This window comes from Oryctolagus cuniculus, chromosome 9 (genome assembly GCF_964237555.1).
Source record: "Oryctolagus cuniculus chromosome 9, mOryCun1.1, whole genome shotgun sequence".
In the NCBI taxonomy this organism is placed as follows: Eukaryota; Metazoa; Chordata; class Mammalia; order Lagomorpha; family Leporidae; genus Oryctolagus; species Oryctolagus cuniculus.
In genome coordinates, this window is record NC_091440.1 from 9,578,830 (window position 1) to 9,600,960 (window position 22,131).

The 22,131-nt window shown below is 41.0% G+C and overlaps 1 protein-coding gene across 1 annotated transcript; it reads left to right on the forward strand.

The window, feature by feature from the left end:
* The first annotated feature begins 1,975 nt into the window (after positions 1 to 1,975).
* Positions 1,976 to 21,589, forward strand: SLC10A2 (solute carrier family 10 member 2). Its single transcript, NM_001082764.1, is given in 6 exon segments — positions 1,976 to 2,355; positions 9,304 to 9,422; positions 14,733 to 14,821; positions 15,875 to 16,050; positions 17,890 to 18,047; positions 21,468 to 21,589. Coding segments are annotated over 6 exon segments (1,044 nt in total).
* Positions 21,590 to 22,131: the final 542 nt, after the last annotated feature.

Consider the following 22,131-nt stretch of genomic DNA (forward strand, 5'->3'; position numbering starts at 1 on the left):
CAGGGCAGGGACAAGTCATTCCAGGGCCAGGAATGGGAGCAGAGGCCTCTTTGGGAATTACCCTGCTAATCATTTAACTGTTGGGGTGGAGAGGGCAGCCGGAGGGACTGGAGGATTGGCAGGCAGCCAGTCCAGTGTGACCAGCAAGCCCTGTACCCCAGCCCTGCCCCTGTGCCATAAAAGACAGGCTGTGCAAAATGACAGCAAGACGGGTGGGTCAGCAGCTGCATCCACAGTGAGTGCACATTACTGTCACCCCTTGACGAATAGGACTCGGACTTTTCTCAGTAGCTCTATCTCAGAGTAAAAGGACATCTCTAGGCACCCAGTAACTGGGACATTTAAGTCTCTTCACTCTTGTGCCCAGTGGCCCACTCAATCAGCCACAGCTCATGTTGACTCAAATTACAAAAACGGTGAATTTCCCCACATGGAGATATTCTGCAAGTCTGACCACTAAATTATCTTCCACCAGGGTGAGTACAATTGTCACAATGACAGCCACACGCTTTGACACTCATAGTACCAGGATCGGCAGTGGCAGCGTCAATTCTGAGCTTGTTAGAAAAAAATCAAAGCCTACTCCGGGGTTCCAGAGGCAGAAGCCACATGTTGCCCAGGCCTAGAGATTCTTTTGCGTGCTGAGTTTTGAGAAGCTCTGTTCTAAGGTTTTGTGCCACACCTCCATCAAGTCAAACTGACTATCTTCTGCGGAGAATCACAAGGCTGAGTTCCAGTACTTCCAGTTATTTCCGGTTTCCAGCTGCGTAACCTTGCCTAATGCACTTCATTTTCTCAACCTTCAATTCCTCACCTGTAATGTGGGGATGCTATTCCTACTTAGTTTGATTGAAGTGAACAATAAATTAGAATTTGGCCTACAAATTGTGAATCATTAGAAATTCTCAATTTTATTCCTGTGCTGTGTTCTGATCCAATAATTGGTTTGTAAACTCCTGAAAACAGGACAATTTCTCTTCTCCCACTTTTTGTCTTCCCTACACACCTAAGTACAATGTTCTGCTCATAACGAGTTTGCATATTTGACATTTACAACAATCAATCTCCCTGAGAGCCCCTCTCCCACAAGAAAAGTTCTCATTCCTGACTCTAAGCACAAAGAGATCCTGTCACTTTGACCTAATCCTCTGAGGTTCATCCTCTAAATAATTGTATTGTCTCCATAAAGCACTTTGTTACTATGGCAACGCTTGCATAATTGCATGTGCATGTAATTGAGGGTGGCGCTACAAGTTCTGTGTTTTCCACTAGGAAACATTCTATCCCACTAATGTTACTCTCTCACAGGCTTGCACCAAACTCCTGAAAGTTTCTCCAACTCACGTATTTTTTTTTATGAGCACCGTGGACCAATATGAGAAAACAGAATAAAACAGTCAAAAAATATTGCAGGAGGAAAGTGATGGTCTGCCTTCCAGTTTGGTATCTGACATTTAATTTACAATATAACTTGGGACAGCGCATTCAACTTTCCAGGAACCCAATTCTCCCTATTTAAAGAGAGATGAGGGAACAATATGCTCTCTAAACCTCAGCCCCTACAACATTCAATAGTTTTCAGAGCTGATTTTAAGTGTCACAATGCAAATTATTCCACAAACCCTCCTGGCATTAAACATTAACAGGGCTATTTTTATGTGACATAGTTCATTACCATGCCAATAAATGATTAATTATAACTTTCTGTCTGGATCAGTAATTTTGCTGGACTTCTGTGATTCATTATTTGTGCTGTGTTGTAATAGTCCCTCTTGAAACTGACATTCTAACATTTATTGTTTTTTATTGCTTCTCTACGGTGGCTTTTGAAAGAGACACCAAGTGACACATGTTTAGAAAGGGTTTAAAAGTTTGCCGTGGTGGAAGTGAGTGCTACTTTTCTTGGCTGGCAATAGCGTCAGGACCAGGGCACCGGGCTTCTGCAGACGCCACCATTTGAACAGCAAACCCAGCAATGAGCAATTTGACAGTGGGCTGCTTGGCCAACGCGACAGTTTGTGAAGGTGCCTCCTGTGTGGCACCTGAGAGCAATTTCAATGCCATCCTCAGCGTGGTTCTGAGTACCGTGCTGACCATCCTGCTGGCTCTGGTCATGTTCTCCATGGGATGCAACGTGGAAATCAAGAAATTCCTGGGGCACATAAGGCGGCCCTGGGGCATCTTCATTGGCTTCCTCTGCCAGTTTGGGATCATGCCCCTCACGGGATTTGTCCTAGCGGTGGCCTTTGGGATCATGCCCATCCAGGCCGTGGTGGTGCTCATCATGGGATGCTGCCCTGGAGGAACGGCCTCCAACATCCTGGCCTATTGGGTGGATGGAGACATGGACTTGAGGTAAGTTCTTGGCACTTCCAGCTATTGCACTGGTGTTGGCTTAAGCTTTTCTGAAGCCTGTGGAGACTTGTTAGTGCCCATCTAAGCTGCCATGGGTCAAAGGTGGGACTCTGTCATGAATGAAACAGGAAAGAAGGCATCCTCACACTTCCCAGCACAGCTGCTTAGCTATTAGAATTTGAGGTTTATATTTAGTGTTTGTGGTTTTAAATCTAATAGCTCACAAAGAGTTGTGTGATTACTGATTATCTCTTGAAAACAATTCAGAGCATTATAAAAAATACCTATTTTCCAACCCACAAGCTACAGCTGAGAAAGCCTGTCCTGTTGGTATCAGAAAAAAAAATTACTTTATTTTTATGGTGAGAGCTATTAATGAATCATGGAATTAAACTATTCATCCTACATTGGAACCTAAGGTAAAACAACAGCCAACACCATAAACACAGCAAGTTATTTAGGCAAACATTTTCTAAGAATAAAACCTAAAGAAAAAGTCTTAAATTTGCTTTACTTTCATTGGCAGAGAAAGGGGGGAAAAACCCACAACAGCTTCTTTTAAAATTATGCTTACTTTGCTATAAGATAAACAGAAAATGGTTTCTCCACTTCCCACTGAGTAATCTAAATGTAATGATTGCCCAATTCATCTCGTGCCAGTCTGAACTAGCACTGGGGGAAAAAACTAATAGAAATAAGCAGCAGTGTTGATGTGACTAGACTGAGAATTTTAATTCTGAAAGTTGAATAGACAAATGCCTTTTTCCTTACCTCACGTCCTCATTTCCTACAAAAGGTGTGCATTTCTGCCAACCATCCAGGTATTAATGCAACATATACTCATTAAATACTGTACAGTAGACAATCAGCTCAGTTTATCCCCAGCTACTCTGTGCAAAGGAGAGAAGTTCAATGTGCAGAAATGTAAGCACTGGATTGATCAAGTGTCTAGTGAGCAATTAGGGACTTTCTGTCTCATCTCAAGTGGTTCTGATTTCTCCAGGAGCTTTGGGCAAAAGTCACAAAACTATACTCCTTATACAAGAACACTTCAAAAGTTCATGGAAATTGGGGCCAGCATTGTGGAGTAGCAGGTAAAGCCACCACCTGCAGTGCCAGCATCCCCTATGAGTGCGGGTACGAGTCCCGGCTGCTATGCTTCTGATCCAGCTCTCTGGTATGGCCTGAGAAAGCAGTACAAGATGGCCCAAGTCCTTGGGCCCCTGAACCTGCATGGGAGACCCGGAGGAAGCTCCTGGTTCCTGGCTTCAGTTTGGCACAGCTTCAGCAGTTGCAGCCAACTGGGGAGTGAGCCAGCAGATGGAAGACCTCTCTCTCTCTTGGCTTCTCTTTCTCTCTCTGTGTAATTCTTTGAAATAAATAAATAAATCTAAAAAAATCATAGAAATTGGAATTTAAAAATCAGTTTATTTGGGAGCAAAAATTTGAAATCCTCTTATAGTAGGGGTCTTCCAAAAGTTTATGAAAAAGGGCACGTGCTTGATCTCATGGTTAAGATGTCAGTTAAGGCAACTGAGTCCCATATCAGAATGCTTCAATATGAGCCCTGCCTCTTGACTCCAGAACCTAGGAGGTAGCAGTGATGGATCAAGTAATTGGGATCCTGACATCCAGGTGGGAAACTTGCATTGAGTTCCTAGCTTCTGGCTTCAGCTCCGGACTCTGTAAGCATCTGGGGAATGAACCAGAGGATGGGTGCTCCCTCTGTCTCTCTGTATGTCTTTCTCTTGTTTTCACACCCCGGCTCTCTCTCTTTCTCTTTTTCTTTCTCTCCTTCTTTATCTCTTTCTCTCTTTCTTTCCCTTCTGTGTTCCTCTATGTTTCAAATAAACAAATTTTATAAAGTCCATTAAAATGGGTAATAAGAAACAACTATGCATATATTTCAAAAAATTTTCACCAAAATGAATGCATCTTTAAATACAATTTATCATGGGTTTCATGGAGTACCCTTATACCTTCATATTATTTATTTTTCACATAAGAAAATATAGCTTCTACCTTGCAATATATTTCCCAGGAAATTTCTGGAGGCAAGTTCTGTTCAGGTTTAGATAATCTGTGAACTGCAATATAGCAATAAGTTCTTTTTAGACTTCAAGTTAGCGCTACCTGAACCCAGGCACACAGCAAGAATTTTGAGAACTAGTACCTACTAAACAGAAGGAAATGAACAAAACAGACCTTCAATAAACAGCTTTTATATAATATCTGTAGCTTTTCAACAACACACAAGAAACTTGCACCTCAACATAATGAATGCCACACATGAACCATTTCATAAGATAGCAAAAGTATGTGTGATGTTATGGTGTTTGACTGTATTTCAATAAACTTTCATCTGCAGGCTACAACCTAAATCTGCAAGATCCAAGTCACACTTTTCTATGGTTTTAAGGAAATCTTGTTTATCTTGAAATAAGAGATGATTATATAATCTACCTATATACCATCACAAAAAATTACTTTTTAAATAAATAAGAACCAAAAGTAGGATATAAACTTTGTAGAAAGGTTCCAGCTGAAACAGTAGAAATGAACCCTTCAACAAGTCCATACATGCCCTCAAATGTACATACAGCATTGAAAAATGCAACTTTAGTTTCACAAGATACACACACCACACATCCCCCTTGTCTTGTGAAGTACAAATAACACCAACATCTATGCAGTCTGATAGTCACTTTTCTAGAACTCTCACCCATTCAGAACGCAGTTAAGATCCGATAAAACCCTGCTCAGCTGAAACAAATCCCACTTAATCTCATAAATATCCTTATGCCAGACCTATTCACCGTTCCTAAATATTAAGCTCTCTTGTTCTGTTCCCCAGTGCACAGGGTCCTAAACAAGAAGTGAGGGAGAAAGCAGGTACTAGAGAGGGAAACCTATGTCCTGCAGCAGCAGGAAAGACAACCAAAATGCCTGTACTACCAAGAAAGCAACTCACAAAGCATGGCATTTCGCATTACTTATTCTATAGACAAACAACTCCATAAACAACAGCCTAGAAGACATCATCATATTTTAGCATAATAATGTTTATTACAGTGGACCTTTAATCATTGAATTATGCCACTATATAAGATGACTTTGTGCATTGCACATGTTCAGATGAAACTGCTCAAATATTTCTTTAAAGCAAATTAGGAGAACAAAAGTTTAGCTACTGTGTATCAGTTTTCCAAAATTTTCTATTCTTCTACAGTGAGTATTGAATAACTCAAGTCTTATGGTCATTTAAGTACAAGTCTATCAACCATTTGTATTTCTAATTCTGTACTCATAGACTGACTTTTATCTTCTCCCTTTCCACTTGACCTCTGAAAATGATAATCAAAACATGATTATTTATGCAGAGTAACCTTCACCAATTGAGCTCTTGTCTTACAGTGTTAGAAAAATGACTCCACCTGGCTTTCATTTTCCTGGACATGGTTCCAAAACCTATCATTTCTTCTGAATCTGGGAACTCACTGAATTTTGTAATATGTAGTGACTTTAAAAATCATAATAACAATAAATAGTTTCCCTTGCACATTGAAATACAGCAAGTGATATTTCAGCTCATTCTCTAATCACAATCGGCCAGTTGTCATTTGTGAATCTGATCAGTGCACAGATATTGTCACGCAAGTTGAAGCAATGCCTAAGGCATGGTATGCACCAGTGCCATGGGCACCAAAGTATCAGGGAGACAGGAAGACACTTTGCAGGCCAAAGCCCACAGTGTAAGGAACACAGATTTTCCACCTCCTTTGCATCTGCTGTGATTTCTCCACACCGTGCAAGGACTTCGCAGTTTCCTTTCACTAACTTTTCTTAGAATAATTCACCAATTCTCTCACTAGAACCTACTCTCTGCATGTCTTTTTATTATTTCCTAGATTGCCTATTTTTTAGAATTCCCTACAATATTTTTTGTTCTTTACCCAAATATTGTTACATTTTCTATCTTCCAGTTCAGTGTTCACTGATACGTCAGTTAGTCTCAAGATCCACATTCTTCTGGTCTATCACAAATTCAAAGCAATTCCTCCCATTTCAACCACATGAACTTCCATCTTTCTTCTGCTGTGAAAGAACTAACTTAACCCTATTTGACTCTTGTCTTTCTTCTCACTCAAAGGAACCAAGCTTTGTTTCTCTTATGTGGCATTAGTTAATTAAAATCAATGCTAAAATTTATTAAACACCATCATGTGCCATGCATTGTGCTTTATTTAATCCTTCAAGGTTGGTATTATTAGTTTCTGCACTTTGCAGATAAATTTAGGGTTCATGATCTTACCCAAGTTCATTGAATCAGTGGATATCAGAGTTAGAATTGGAATCCACATCTACCTACTTATGCCATCCAAGCTCTTAACTTTGCTGTACATTATTTCTCTTTTCATTTCTCCCACAGCTAGTACCACCTACATATACTTCTGTTAATCTTCGAAAGTGGGTGTTTCACTTCTATTATGATTACAGCCGTTTGCATTGCTTATCACTAATTTCACTGAAATTCACAATATTCACTAATTTTTCATTTTTGTCCTCTTTGATTCCCAAGCACAAAAATAATTCCCTGTGGCAGATAATAAAGCTAAAGCCAAGAATAAAAGGCAAAGTATTTTTATAGTCTTATATATTAGCATTTACTCTCATTATATAATAAATTCATGGTAGTATTTCTGACATTTATATCCCTTATAGAACTTCATATTTTTTCACATAAAAAAAACTTTTTGCTCATTTATTCCCTTATCTTGCTCACTAAATTCCTTATCTGTTGAGAGGTTTGACGCTGATCCTGTGTTAGTTCCGCAATGACTTGCAGCCACCTATTCTGTCATTCCTCTGTAGCATCTTATCTGCAAGAGTACCCATTAGATTTAAACCACCTCCTTCCAACTCCCAAATTATCACTCCACATGGTCTCTAAGAAACTGTTCTCATCAAATTCAAAATAATGACGTAACTTCAAATGGTCTTAGCAATAATTCAGAATTAGAATTAGGAAATTTGAAAGCAGAGAAACTGACTTCCTTCTTCTCTCACAGTAACAACAAAAAATTCTCAGCCTCCTCTTCACTGTGATTCAGATAAGGACCCATCCTTACTATAGAAAGCATATTGGACACACAGGTATAAAAATGGTTTTATTATAGTGAAATTTTAAAACCATCAGAATATATTTTAAAAATTAAAGATAAGATAGCAAAGGAAGGGAGGGAGGAAGAAAAAAATCTCATTTTACAAATTTCAGCACTTTAGTTATAAATAGGACAAAGCATGATTAATAAAAATTAACTTATTTTTCTGGCATAAGACTCTGCCTTTGCAAACTATTTTATATCTAACGTAAGTTAATCATGACCATAATAGGCTGCACATCTTGGAAGGTATTATAAATACATCTCAGCATTCTCTACTGTTACATGATTTAAGATCTACTAACACAAACATTTTTATTTAAAACCTTAAAACCCATTTTAAATGAAATTTTTTAAAATTATTTTTTAAGAAGTGACTATTAGGGAAGCTAAGCTCTTTGAGAGTGTGTGCCCCCCTCCCTTTATTTTGCCAAAACTGTGCAAAGTTAGTCAGATGCATTCAAACAGCATTCTTTCCTTTCAGCTGTTTTCCTTAATGTAATATACAGTTCTTGTTGTTGTTGTTTGCTGGAAGTGTAAAATTTAGTGCTGCCCTTCAAGTACACACATAATAATACCCTAAGGAAATTATTAGTGTGATCTTCTCAAAGCCACAGCTATTGGGAAAATGGCCTTTCAGAAAAATCACTCTAACTTCCCTGATTCCATATATATTGTAGCGTAACTTACAAAACACATGCACTCTTGGCTATAGAAATAACCATAGCAACTGGCTCTTAAGAAGTACTTTGCATTGTTCTAAGTACCACATGCCATTGGCTCATTTAGCCCTCTTGGCCTATCTGGTACCTACTGACAGTTATTATCTTCAGTTTTGATCGGAAACCGGCAAACAGAAGGCGCGTAAATTGCCCAAAGCCACAAAGTAAATGGTATGGCCTGCATCTGAACCAAACAGTGTATGAATTGAGAAGCCAGTCTTTGAACTACTCTGATACATAAGTAGAGAGTGTGCCCCGGTGCACAGGAGATTCTGAAGAGGAGCAAGACCCACTCCCCAAAATCTCTTGTACCCACAGTCATAGCATAAAAACCAGCATCACTTGGTATTGAGTCCTCCGTATCAAAAGCCAAACTCTACCCATCAGACAGACTGCCTCACTAAAGTAACAGTGTTATCAGTGGGAAAAACAGCAAGCCCTGGGGTCTTCTGAACACACGTTTGGTGAATTGTTAGGGACTTCCTCACTCCTAAAAATCCAAGCCCACCTTGTCTTCTGATGATTTTTCTTCTTCTTTTTTAAATCAGTTTCCTCTCTTCTCAAGCCATCACCAATTGGGTAATAATTGTGTGCCTCATGGAAACACACAGTGGCCTATTCCCTCAGATACGTGTTTTCTAAGAACCCAGGGACATTCCTCTCATACCAGCACAGATATATGTATGAAGTCTCCTGGAGTCTTGGCCTATGCAAATGCATTTGTTATTCTCTGATGAAGGTTCAAACGTGGTATTTGTAGGCACCTTGTACATTGCTTAACAATTCATTTAAACCATCTTTACATCATCAGCCATCTCTGATTCTTGAGGACAATGAGGAGGGAAGGATGGCACAAGGCAAAGTAGAAAGGCACCAAATATGGGATCTTTTGCCCCAAGCCAGGCCCTGCACAAACTTAGGTGTCTGTGTATTTCTGTCCATCAGACAGATGATGTACTGGTTGAGAAAGGTTCTTGCAGGACTTTCTAATCATGCTTTGAAAATGAAACAGCTGCTCCCCTAGAAAAACAGGTGGATGCATCAACCTGCGCATTTCCTTTCAGTGTCAGCATGACCACCTGCTCCACATTGCTTGCCCTCGGAATGATGCCGTTATGCCTTTATGTCTACACCAAAATGTGGGTGGACTCTGGGACCATTGTAATTCCTTACGATAACATAGGTAAGTCATTCCTCTAAAAGGCTCAAACATAACCCTCCAACTCTGCGTGTTCTCTGCCAGGATCTCAGGCCAGGCTCTTGTGCAACCATTACTTAACTTTTACACAAGTTACAGTTTTCACCTGATCAGAACTCCCTGACAAAGTCACCCCTGTATTTGTATGATTATTTACAGAATGTAAATTCCAAGCTTTGAAAAGATGGGAGAACATGACTTTTCCTCAATTCAATCACCAAGAAGACCCAACTTAAGGGACCCATCCTCCTACACGTACCCCCGGAAGTTTAGACACAGAGGCTTAGGCTGCTGGTGCCTGAGGTCTCTATCTTGACCTCACCCCACAATGTAGTGAGCCTATCTAACATGAGTTTGTTCTCAGATACTAAATTTGGGAGAAATGCAAAAAATATTTAGATAGTGATTTCAAAATAGACTACCTAGTAAACAATCACAGGTGTCACAGTGGGAAACCACCAGATGAAACATATTTTTGTTAACCTCAACTCTGTTTTACATCTTGATTCAAAATATGAATTAATGGCACAGTCTATATTTCCTGCCCTGGAAGTAAATTTGCTAGTATGTCTCCACTCATTTCAACTCCCATTGTTCATCCCTATCCCAAAGGAGCTTCTTTTCTATCTCTGGGAGAACAGATGATGGTGGAACATTAAGTTGTAGATATGGGAAAAGGGAAAGACAAGGGAGTTCCTGGACTACTCTAAGCATGCTTTCTCATAGAATTACCATAATAAATGGGAGATGTAGTGACATAATGTATCGGTACCAATCACCAACTACATTACATGCTAAAGAGTCTTTAAGCTGGCACCAGACACAAGTGTCTTGTTGATTAGCTATGTTCAAAAGGTCTATGTTTCCTACTGAAAGGGAGAAGTAAGTAAAGGCCAAGCAGTGGCTCAGAAGGGTGGGACACTGGATTAAATGCACTTGCACTTCTAAGATGATTTCTGCTATTGAATATGAATCAGGATCTATACAATTGAATGAGGACAGACTTTGTGAAAGTTAATTAGGGAGGAACTGTACTGCAAAGTTTCCAATTCGTCTCTTCTCTCTCCTGCACTCCTGTCATTACCACTAGACTAAGAAACTAAAGTGAGGTCTTCTTGAACACACCCTGTTCAGCCTGGGTTTCTCTATAGGAGAACCTTCTGCTGACTTTTGGAAAACTCCTTCCTAGCAAATATCTTCTCCTGAAGACAGATGTTAGAGCGACACTCCCTGACCACCTACCTGCACCTCATTGCTACTTAACTCTCTGGCTGCTCCCACCCCAGACACCTGCCCGAGTTCAAGAATACTTTATGTGACAGGCAAACATTGTGAGCCTCTCAGAAAACCTGCCTTCTGAGTGAGGAGTTTTGATTCTACTTTATTCACTGTTTAAGGAAAGAATTTAAACCTTAAAATAGTTTTCTCATGATAGTCATTCCCTTCCGAGAAAATGCCCTATCTGAATATTTAGTAGTTCCAGCCAATTCTATACAATGTGAATGGCGTGTGGCACAGACTTTAGCATGAATAAATTTTGAAAGGAGGAGAAAATGAGAAATCAATGAACACCTAAGCAGAGGAAAAAGTCATCACCAAGGAAGGCAAGGAAGGGGGTCAGTGCTGTGGCTCACTTGGTTAATCCTCCGCCTGTGGAGCCGGCATCCCATATGGGTGCCAGGTTCTAGTCCTGGTTGCTCCTCTTCCAGGCCAGCTCTCTGCTGTGGCCCGGGAGTGCAGTGGAGGATGGCCCAAGTGCTTGGGCCCTGCACCCGCATGGGAGACCAGGAGGAAGCACCTGGCTCCTGGCTTCAGATCGGCGCAGCGCCAGCAGTAGCGGCCATCTGGGGAGTGAACCAATGGAAGGAAGACCTTTCTCTCTGTCTCTCTCACTGCCTATAACTCTATCTATCAAAATTTAAAAAAAAAAAAGAAGTCAAGGAAGAAAAGGAAAGAAAAAGAGAAGGGGCTGGCGTTGTGGCGCACTAGGTTAATCCTCTGCCTGTGGCGCCAGCATCCTATATGGGCGCCAGTTCTAGTCCCGGTTATTCCTCTTCTAATCCAGTTCTCTTATGGCCTGGGAAAGCAGTGGAGGATGACCCAAGTCCTTGGGCAGCTGCACCCACATGGGAGACCAGGAAGAAGCACCTGGCTCCTGGCTTCGGATCGGCGCAGCTCCAGCCATTGCAGCCATTTGGAGAGTGAACCAACGGAAGGAAGACTTTTCTCTGTCTGTCTCTCTCACTGTCTGTAACTCTACCTGTCAAATAAATAAATGAAATATTTTAAAAAGAGAGAGAGAAAAGAAATAAGATTAGAGAGGAGTTTAAAAAGCCAAGACATTAACCCTACTTGTCCACCATAATGTTTGTCCAGGCCCATTCTCCAACCTAACTTTTGGCTGTTGCTTTTCCTAATTTTTTTTATCATGTAGAAAATACAAGTAAGTTGATTGCTTCAGAAGACATTATCACCATTTTATAAATGAGGAAACAGAAGCTCAGGCTAACTCTTTAATCGGTCCACCACCTCCACAGAGCTGGAAGCAGCTCGCTGGTCAGCTCTCCACCCCGCTCTGTGGGTAGGGGTTGTGTATGGAACAGCTTCCACCTGGTGCCCAGCATGCTCTGATGGCTCAGTACATACATGGAGAGTCCCCTCCATGCCGATACCTGTACAGAGGAAGCCACCGCACTGCTAGAACTACTAAAAAATGCTGTAGTGAGTCAATGTACCTATGCCTTTCGACCCCACATTTGTGAGTGTCTCACTCCAAGAACATATAACCATGCCATCATTTAATTCTCACGACAGCACCATGAGACAGACACAGTTTTTCACTCCTCTGCCCATTTTACCAATAGGGAGACACAAGCTCAGAGGGGTTCAAGGATTTACACAGCTTCCCCAGTCTGTGAGCAAAGCAAGGTCTCCTCCAAGCCTATCTGGCTCCATTTGCCCACATGAGTCTGCTCACCACTCTCTTTCATGCTCATTTTTCTTTCTTTCTTTTTGTGCTCCTACACCTACTGTGCAAATCTGACTACCCACCAAGTGACAGTTCCAATGGTTGAACGGTGAGCAGATGCTTTTTCATCTGCATTAACCAGAATTTTACATAGAAAGCATGGGCAGGGGCCGGTGCTGTGGCATGGCAGGTAAAGCCGCACCTGCAATGTCAGCATCCCATATATAGGCCAACTGTTCCAAGTCCCAGCAGCTCCACTTCCGATATAGCTCTCTGCTATGGCCTGGGAAAGCAGCAGAGGATGGCCCAAGTCCTTGGGCCCCTGAACCTGCATGGGAGACCCGGAGGAAGCTCCTGGTTCCTGGCTTCAGTTTGGCACAGCTTCAGCAGTTGCAGCCAAATGGGGAGTGAGCCAGCGGATGTAAGACCTCGCTCTCTCTTTCTCTGCCTCTGCCTCTGCCTCTCTGTAGCTCTGCCTTTCAAATAAATAAATAAATCTTTTTTTTAAAAAAAAAGCATGGGCATAGAAATGGTCTTCAGAAAGTTCATGGGAAAATGCACATAATGTTAAAATTGCATTTTCCATGAACTTTTAGAAGTCCCCTTGAATGAGGAATAAATCAAGCACATTGAGCCTGGGCGAAGAAGAGAGCCAGTCCAGCCCCCTGGCACATTGAGAAGAGACTGACCACATCTCACTTCTACCAGCAGGAACCAGGGCTGCCTTTCCCAGGCAGCTCTAAATCCCAGGAAACTTCACATGGCCTCCTCTGCTCAGGAGAGGAAAAGCGCTTCTGCCACAGGTTGCAGATGTTGGCCAGCATCCTGCTTGCACATTCATCCTGTTGTCTTGCGCTGCCCCTGAGCGAGAAGAGCCCCAGAGATCCATCAAGTAAAGAACATATGACCAAAGTTTACCACACTATGTCCGAAGTATAGTATTTGCACCCACACCTAAGCTAGCACAAGAAAAACCAACTGTGTCAAGATGGTTTTAATTTAAGGCTTGCAAACTCCACAAAATTTGGAAAATGGTCTAGGCATGCAACAAAGGAAGTCCCTTCCCAAAATAGCTGGAGGCAAGGACACTCAAAGGAGCTCTCTCTGGAGGTCTAACCAGTGAATCAGGGCATTTCCCATATCCTCATTCCACCATTTTCTCTTTACTCCCTCCCGTCCGTCTTTTTCTTCCCCTGCTCTTGATTTCTTTAGCCATTACTGAATTTCACCAAGTAATTTCTGGGCAGAAGTATTTGCAGACCTTTGTTTTTCCAGGCAGTTAGAAGGCTACAAAGAAATTATATTTTTATCATTATTGCATTCATTTTAAATTAACATTCATATTCTTGTGAATGTGTTTCCAGCCCTAGGTCAATTTACGCAATACTAGGCAACATCCACTCTGAGAATTTCATTATTCAATTTCACTTTCTCTTACTGCTTTAAAAGGATGTTTGAAAAAGAAACAGCCCATGAGATGTTAGAAGTTGTTGGTGCTACTTTATATAAAAGCAGCTGTTGGACAAATGTGGATTAAATAGTAAAGAGAAACAAACCATATGTCACAAGAATGGCAGTAAATTTAACACAGTGAAATTGAAGTATGACTCTTTTATCTGGCTGGGTGAGCACGCTGCTACAAAGAATTATAATTACATGAGAGGTCGCCAAATATATCATCTCACAGAAAATTTAAAGCATGATTTTCCACCCTCTTCTCTAACCTCTCTGCTCTAGATGTGAATAGCTGAAGTTGGCTCTAACTGGAAGTCATTAACCTTCAGAATGCCTGGAGATCTTGAGTTAACTTGGAATATTTTATTTCTTTTAAGAAAATCTAAAATACTTTTTTATTTGTACTACCATGAAGTAAAATACAGATATAAAATATTATCTATGACTATGAGTGGAACCATACACACACACACACACACTTTAGCAAGTTATTTTTTTCTAGAATATAAAGATCCAATAGACCAAAGTAGCCAAGATTCTGGCAAACTGAAACTAAAGGATACTGGCAGCATTAGGATTTAGGGAAAGGATTTATATTTCCAATTTTCTATCTATAATATTAAATTATTTACTTGAGTGGGTAAGTAAACAAGTAGAGTATGTGTGTATGTGTGTGTATATATGTGTGTGTATGTGCTGTGTCCATGTGTACATGCATGTGTGTGTGTGTGTACATTTAATTCAGTATTCTTTGTGTTTTCAGAAGGAAGATTGAAATATGACCTAAGTCTTCTTCAGGCTGCTTACTCTGGTTGTTCTCTTTCCGGTGTTGCATGTTCTGTTGATCCAAGTTGTCTTTCTGCCATCTATAGGTACTTCCTTGGTTGCTCTTGTTGTTCCCGTTTCCATCGGAATGTTTGTTAATCACAAGTGGCCCCAAAAGGCGAAGATTATACTTAAAGTAAGTCTCCCATGCTGCGAGCCACATGGTTGCACCCAACAGTGAGAATTGAAATGATACAATTGTTTCATCTACTAAATTATTTTATTCTCATTATACCAAACTGATAAGAACATATGCTGCCCTTGATCTTAGCCAAAAGGCCAACAAGTGACATTCTCAATATATTATTAACTTCCATGTGGGCTTGAGGTTGTCACTCAGTCTCCTCTCCCATAGGGCCAATTTCTAGAAAACTTTGTTCTACTCTCAAAGCACATTGCTATTCTCTCTGCTTCCTGAATTTCTGTTATAAAACACATCAAGGCAACGGTGGTAGAAAAAGAACTTATCTTTCTTACTTCGGTGACCATATGGCCAGTTCAATGCCTGGCAATTGGTGGATGCTGTTTACAAAGTAAGCATCCATTGCCTTTCACCAGCTATAGTCTGGATAGTGTGGACCTGAAAGAGATGGTACAGACAGATTCTGCAGCTCAGGGGGCAGAATAAGCTGGCTGCTCTTCTGTGCTTCTCTGGGCAAACTTACAGTGTCTCAATATATTTAAAGTGGGAAAAGGAAAAGATAACAATAGTGGCTTATGTTTGCATTTGCCTGTTAAATTCTTATTGAGTAGTAAAGCCATTTTCTTATTATTACAACAGTTAGAAAATGTGGCTGGACAAGATTTTATCCCCAACTGCGAGCCAAGAAACTAAGATTCAGAAAGGGTCATGATCAACCAAAGGAGACAGATTAGGCCATGTTCCATCTGGAAGTCAAGCCTTCTTGTCACTTACAATGAGTTTGCTTTCTCTCTGACAAGCATCATTTGCAAGCTAGAAAATTTTCTTCAGGCCAGTTGATCAAGGAAGCTCCGTGTCCTGTGGTTTTCTTCAAAATGAAAACATGGGACAAGCACCAATATTCCCAGGGGGCTCAGTACCTAGCCAGTTTCATTATACTTCCCGGAGGGAAAGAGACTCCCAAGGCTGCATTTCTTACAAACATATTTGCATTTGCTTTGACACAGGATTGCTGTGCTCATTTATACCTTTTTTTTTTTTTTCTAGGTTGGATCCATTGCAGGTGCAGTCCTTATTGTGCTCATAGCTGTGGTAGGAGGAATATTGTACCAAAGTGCCTGGATCATCGAACCCAAGCTGTGGATTATAGGGACGATATTTCCCATGGCCGGTTACTCCCTTGGCTTTTTTTTGGCTAGGATAGCTGGTCAGCCATGGTACAGGTATGGTACTTGGTTAAACCATATTGGGAATTCTCATTTGTAACAGCTGTTATATTGATGTTGCGAGCTGCCATAACAATGTACCACACACTGTGTGGTTAAACTACTGAAATGTATTATTTCACGGTTTCAGAGACCACAAGTCAGAATAAAAGTGTTCCGGGATTGGTTCTTTCTGCGGGCTCTGTGGAAAGACCTATTGTAGCACATTCTCCTTGGTTGTAGTAGGCCATCATGTCCCTGAATCTCTTCATTATCTTCCTTCTGTACACACCTGTTTCTGCATCAAGATTTCCCCTTTTGGAAGAACACCTGTCATATTGGATTAACACACACTCTTATGACCTCACCTTAATGGATGACATTTTTTTCACTGACCCTATTCCACTTAGGGTCACATTCTGAGATACCAGAGGCTAGGACTTCAATAAATGCAGTTGGGGGTAATGGGGGTGGTAGACTCAACCAATAATGATTATATATACTGATGACAAAATCCTTCATGTTTAATCATCTTCACTCAATTCCTGCGTATGCCATTCTAAGTAGCTTCATTCATTCTTAAATGATGTAAGTCACCAAAAAAGAAAATACTGACTGCCTGTTTTTGCTCAAATTCTTCTGGACCATTCCCTATCCAGTACAAGTCAGGCTTTTCCATTGTTATGTAGTCTTACTCTCCAAGCAGAATGAATTTCAGAAAACTGCTGATGAGGTTGGTCTTGTAATATCGGAGGGTTCTCCCAGGCAGCAACAGGATAAAGTCGTCATACAAAAGTGCTGAATATTAGAATGAGTTTAGCATTTATGGATTTGGCACCAGGTAAAAACATTTCCTCTCCCACTAATCCATCTAAGTCAACAGGCAGAGAAAAGCAGGTAGAGGAAATGGTGCACATGTGATGCCAGGAAATACAAGTGCAGCACTGGGCACAACAAAAGCGCAATGCCTAGCACAGATCTGGGCTTGCATTCTAACAATTTTATCAACTGTGGGGCCCAGGCCAGCCCCCCACTCTCTCCGAGCTTTCTCATCTGTAGAACACAGAAAGTGATTTTTACCCTGCAGATTTTTAAATCAGAAATTAATCAGAACAAAACTAATTTAACTTGACAACTATAACAATCTATATCTTGAATATTTTCTGAGCCCTTCCTCTGTGCTTTACCCAAGGACATAACTGAAAAGGATGGAGCTTTGCCATGTATGCCACACTACTATAAATAGTCTGTTCCTGACATATGCATATGTTAAATATGTTTATATTATGTATAGATGATATTTATATTTATATATTGCTCTATAATATATATTATTCAATAGAAAGGTTTTTTTTTAATTTTTTAAATTTTTTTTTGACAGGCAGAGTGGAAAGTGAGAGAGACAGAGAGAAAGGTCTTCCTTTGCCATTGGTTCACCCTCCAATGGCCGCCGCGGCCGGTGCGCTGCAGCGGGTGCACCGCGCTGATCCGATGGCAGGAGCCAGGTACTTATCCTGGTCTCCCATGGGGTGCAGGGCCCAAGCACCTGGGCCATCCTCCACTGCACTCCCTGGCCACAGCAGAGAGCTGGCCTGGAAGAGGGGCAACTGGGACAGAATCTGGCGCCCCCACCGGGACTAGAACCCGGTGTGCCGGCGCCGCAAGGTGGAGGATTAGCCTAGTGAGCCGCAGTGCCGGCCAATAGAAAGTTATTTATTGAAGATTTATTACGTATGTACATTAATAGCAAAGACAAACCCCCTACACATATGTCCTTACTCTCCTCCCATCTGCTTTTAAGGTTCTCCAATAACAAAATAAAGCAGTGATCTGAAACGTCTGTTCTGTTTCTTGCAGGTGCCGAACAGTTGCTTTGGAAACAGGGATGCAGAACACACAGCTGTGCTCCACGATCGTGCAGCTCTCCTTCAGCCCCGAGGACCTCACTTATGTGTTCACCTTCCCACTCATTTACAGCATCTTCCAGATCGCCTTTGCAGCAATCTTCTTAGGAAGTAAGGAATACTGCTAATCACATTGTATTAGGATGTTCTTCTTTGAGAAGTCCTGGACTTGCTAAAAGAGCAAGTTTTAAAATTCTTTGTTCTTGGCAGTGAATTGTACAAATGAATATGAGAGAAAAGTCAACCATATTATCACAATGATTTCCCAATGCTGGCGGAGAGATCATAATTTTACCAAAAGGTCCTACTGAAGATTCTCTTTCAGTAAAAAACAGGGAAGGACAACTTTCTCCACTGACTTTCTTTCTTGCAAGAATCAGAGAGGCATAGCGACCTGTTAGGACCATTGTATTTTGTGCCTTCCCAATGCTTCCAAGGAGCTCAGGAAGTGGTGATTTTTTGCAAAACATTGTAATAATGAGTTTTGTAAATTTAGCATGCTTCTCAGAAAAGTGGTACACAAAGGATACTTAGGTTAAGTGATACGGCAGATATGTATATGTATATATAGACACATTCACACACACACACACATATAATCTTTTTTTAAACACTCAGATAGCAAGAAATTTAAGGAAATAATTTCTTGATTTAAAGCACCACGGTGGTTCACCTGACCCTTAATTTTTTTCTGCTGTAGCAGAAAGTTTTGATCGTCTCCCATTTGGTCCCATTGGTTTTTACCTACTTGAATATTTCCCCTACATTTTGCTTTCCAGTGGCTGATGGTGTTTAACTTCTATTTTTAAATTTTATCTTTTTATAAAGAAGCTACTTCAGAACTTTAATGGGAGATGTAAAGTGCAGGTGAATGACAAAACTAAGTTACAAAATGCCAAGGATAGGCCGCCGCCGCGGCTCACTACGCTAATCCTCTGCCTTGCAGCACCAGCATACTGGGTTCTAGTCCTGGTCGGGGCGCCGGATTCTGTCCCGGTTGCCCCTCTTCCAAGCCATCTGCTGTGGCCAGGGAGTGCAGTGGAGGATGGCCCAAGTCCTTGGGCCCTGCACCCCATGGGAGACCAGGATAAGTACCTGGCTCCTGCCTTCGGATCAGCGTGGTACGCCGGCCGCAGTGCACCAGCCGCGGAAGCCACTGGAGGGTGAACCAATGGCAAAGAAAGACCTTTCTCTCTCTCTCTCTCTGTCCACTCTGCCTGTCAAAAAAAAAAAAAAAAAATGCCAAGGATAGACTTTTATTTTCTATTTAGCTGCAGAGGGAACTCCTCTGGCCTGAGGGTACCAAAGCCCTGTGCTCTACTCTCTGGGCTGCCATTCTCAAATCAAAGGCCTCCTTTCTAGAACAGGAAATTCTGGAAAAACAAAAACACCCATTGATTTATCAGAGGACTAGGAGACATAGATACATGGCCTAATAATCGCATCTTCTTATTTAATAAACTTATTGTATTATATGGGCATCCCTCTAATATGGCACATTGGTAAATTTTTCTAAATAATTAGCTTTTCATGTGTTCTAGACAAATCAGATAAAATAGACTGGTTGATAGAACAGTTAGGTTACTGCACTAGCTGAACAGTTAACCCACAAGAGACTGACTAACAGAACATCAACTTAAAGGAATGAGAAAAGGAGAGCTCTAGAATTGGTCATGTACTTTCCCGCATTTTATCAGTAAATGTGAAAACAAAGAAGGCATCATCATTAAGTGTATAGAATATCTTGAAACATAGTCTGGAGATCAAACCACAAAACTAAATATTTTTTGGACCAAAGAGAAGAAGGAAGGAAGGAAGCAGTAAGGAAAGGTTAAAAATGCACAAATAAGATGCATAGTTTGGTTAAACAAAACCCTTGGCATAAATATAAGTTGAGGGAGACACAGTTCAGAACAGATTTTATTAAGTGTCAGATCATTAAATTGACAGAGGCTTAATTGAATTCAATAGTGTGGTTCAGCGGCTTTGAAACTCATATGACTAGAAGTACAGGCATGAATTCTAAGAAGATACAGGTCTTGAGTTTTTTTAAGAAATTATTTATATAAGGCAAACAAATTTCATGTGTTTCATATACGCAGATAGAGGAGCATGCGATACTTGCCACCCTACCCTCCCACTGGCCCATGCTCCCAGCCTGCCTCTTGCTGTCTTTATTATGTAATTTCTTTACTATTTAAGATCTTTGAAGCAGGACACTCTCTCTGCTGTGTGTCACAATGACTCTCCATGGGCCGTGCTAGATATTTAATTTTATATCATTTAATATTTACAATTGCCCTAACAGGTAGATAATGTTATTATAGCAATTTTATAGGTGATATATTGGAATTTGAAGGGTCCAGTAAATAATACCTTCTGTTCCATTATTGACTTTGGAATCAAAAAGAGGTAGAAGAAAAAAGTGATATTTAAATAATAAAATAGCACTTTTATTACACATAAAACTGAATTAGAGGCCAATGCCGCGGCTCACTAGGCTAATCCTCCGCCTTGCGGTGCCGGCACACCAGGTTCTAGTCCCGGTCGGGGTGCTGGATTCTGTCCCGGTTGCCCCTCTTCCAGGCCAGCTCTCTGCTGTGGCCAGGGAGTGCAGTGGAGGATGGCCCAAGTGCTTGGGCCCTGCACCCCATGGGAGACCAGGAGAAGCACCTGGCTCCTGTCATCGGATCAGTGCAGTGCGCCGGTCGCAGCGCGCTGGCCACGGAAGCCATTGGAGGGTGAACCAACAGCAAAGGAAGACCTTTCTCTCTGTCTCTCTCTCTCACTGTCCACTCTGCCTGTCAAAAAAAATTTAAAAAAAAAACTGAATTAGAAAATAAGGCTTGAGTATACAACTAAATGGTCTTGCTAACACCACCCTTCTCTCTACTGCCTTACACATGTGCAGGCACACACACACACACACACACACAACTCATAAACTGCCAGTGTTCTGTTGCAGGGCAGAGCCAGTCCTAGTCATATGACCTCAAAAATAAGCTGAGAGAAGGTTTTACCAGAGATTAGCAGTTCCACAGAGGCGATGACAGCTGATCACCAATCAGCCAGGGCTGTTCCTACAAAAGGAATGAGTGACTGAAGGCAAGGGGAGGCCAGGAGTGTTATATTCTCCTCCAAGTCCTTCCCCAAAGGACTGGCTCACCAAGGTCCTTACACTGCCCATAGCATGTAGTGTATTCTTGAAGACTAGTACATTAACTGGGATATGGTAGATACAGAAAAAAATAGTTCTTGTTGTCAAGTACGACATGCAGGGCTGGATGCTTGAAGTCATGTGATTGCCCTGAACAAACATCCCCAAAGTTTTCCACTGGATCTTCCTGAAGTACAGTCATCCTGCGTGACATGAGTGGTCACAGAACTGAGGATGATTGCTTTCTCTAAGTGGCTTTCAGTCTACAGAAAATGTTAACTGCTTTGTGAGTAGCATATTATAGTCACTCTTCAAAGTAATTTTGCAGTTTATCATTATGGAGTTTACTTAACCTGTTGTGTATTATTTTCTAGTATATGTCGCATATAGGAAATGTCATGGGAAAAATGATGCAGAATTTCCAGACATCAAAGACACCAAAACAGAGCCGGAGTCATCGTTTCATCAGATGAATGGAGGATTTCAACCAGAGTGAAAGTAGACACCACATGGACAAAGAAAAACTGCACAGAATATTATTAAGATATAACGTATTTAATTATTTGTTTTGGTAGGATAGTAGGAAAAAGTTGAAGTAAAAATTCAATCACTATTGACTCTATATATTGGTTTGAGGACAAAGTCACTGACAGTTCAATTCCTGAAGGTGGCAAACACTGTTTCTGTTATATACGTTCCACATAGATATAGTCATCCATGGGAGATTGGTGCCAGGACACTCTCCCCATCTCTCCAATGGTATGAAAATGTACTGATGCTCAAGTCCCTTTCATAAATGTCATAGTATTCATATGTAACATCCCATATATTTTAAGTCATATCTAAATCACTTCTAATACATATTACAATGTAAATGCTGTGTAAATAGTTGTTATACTATATTGTTTAGGGGATAATGACAAGGAAAAAGGAAAGCTTGTATATGTTTGATACACATGCACTTTTTTCTTAAAATAATTTCAGTCCTGGGTTGGTCGTATCCACAGGTGCAGAACCCACAACTATGGAGTTCTGACT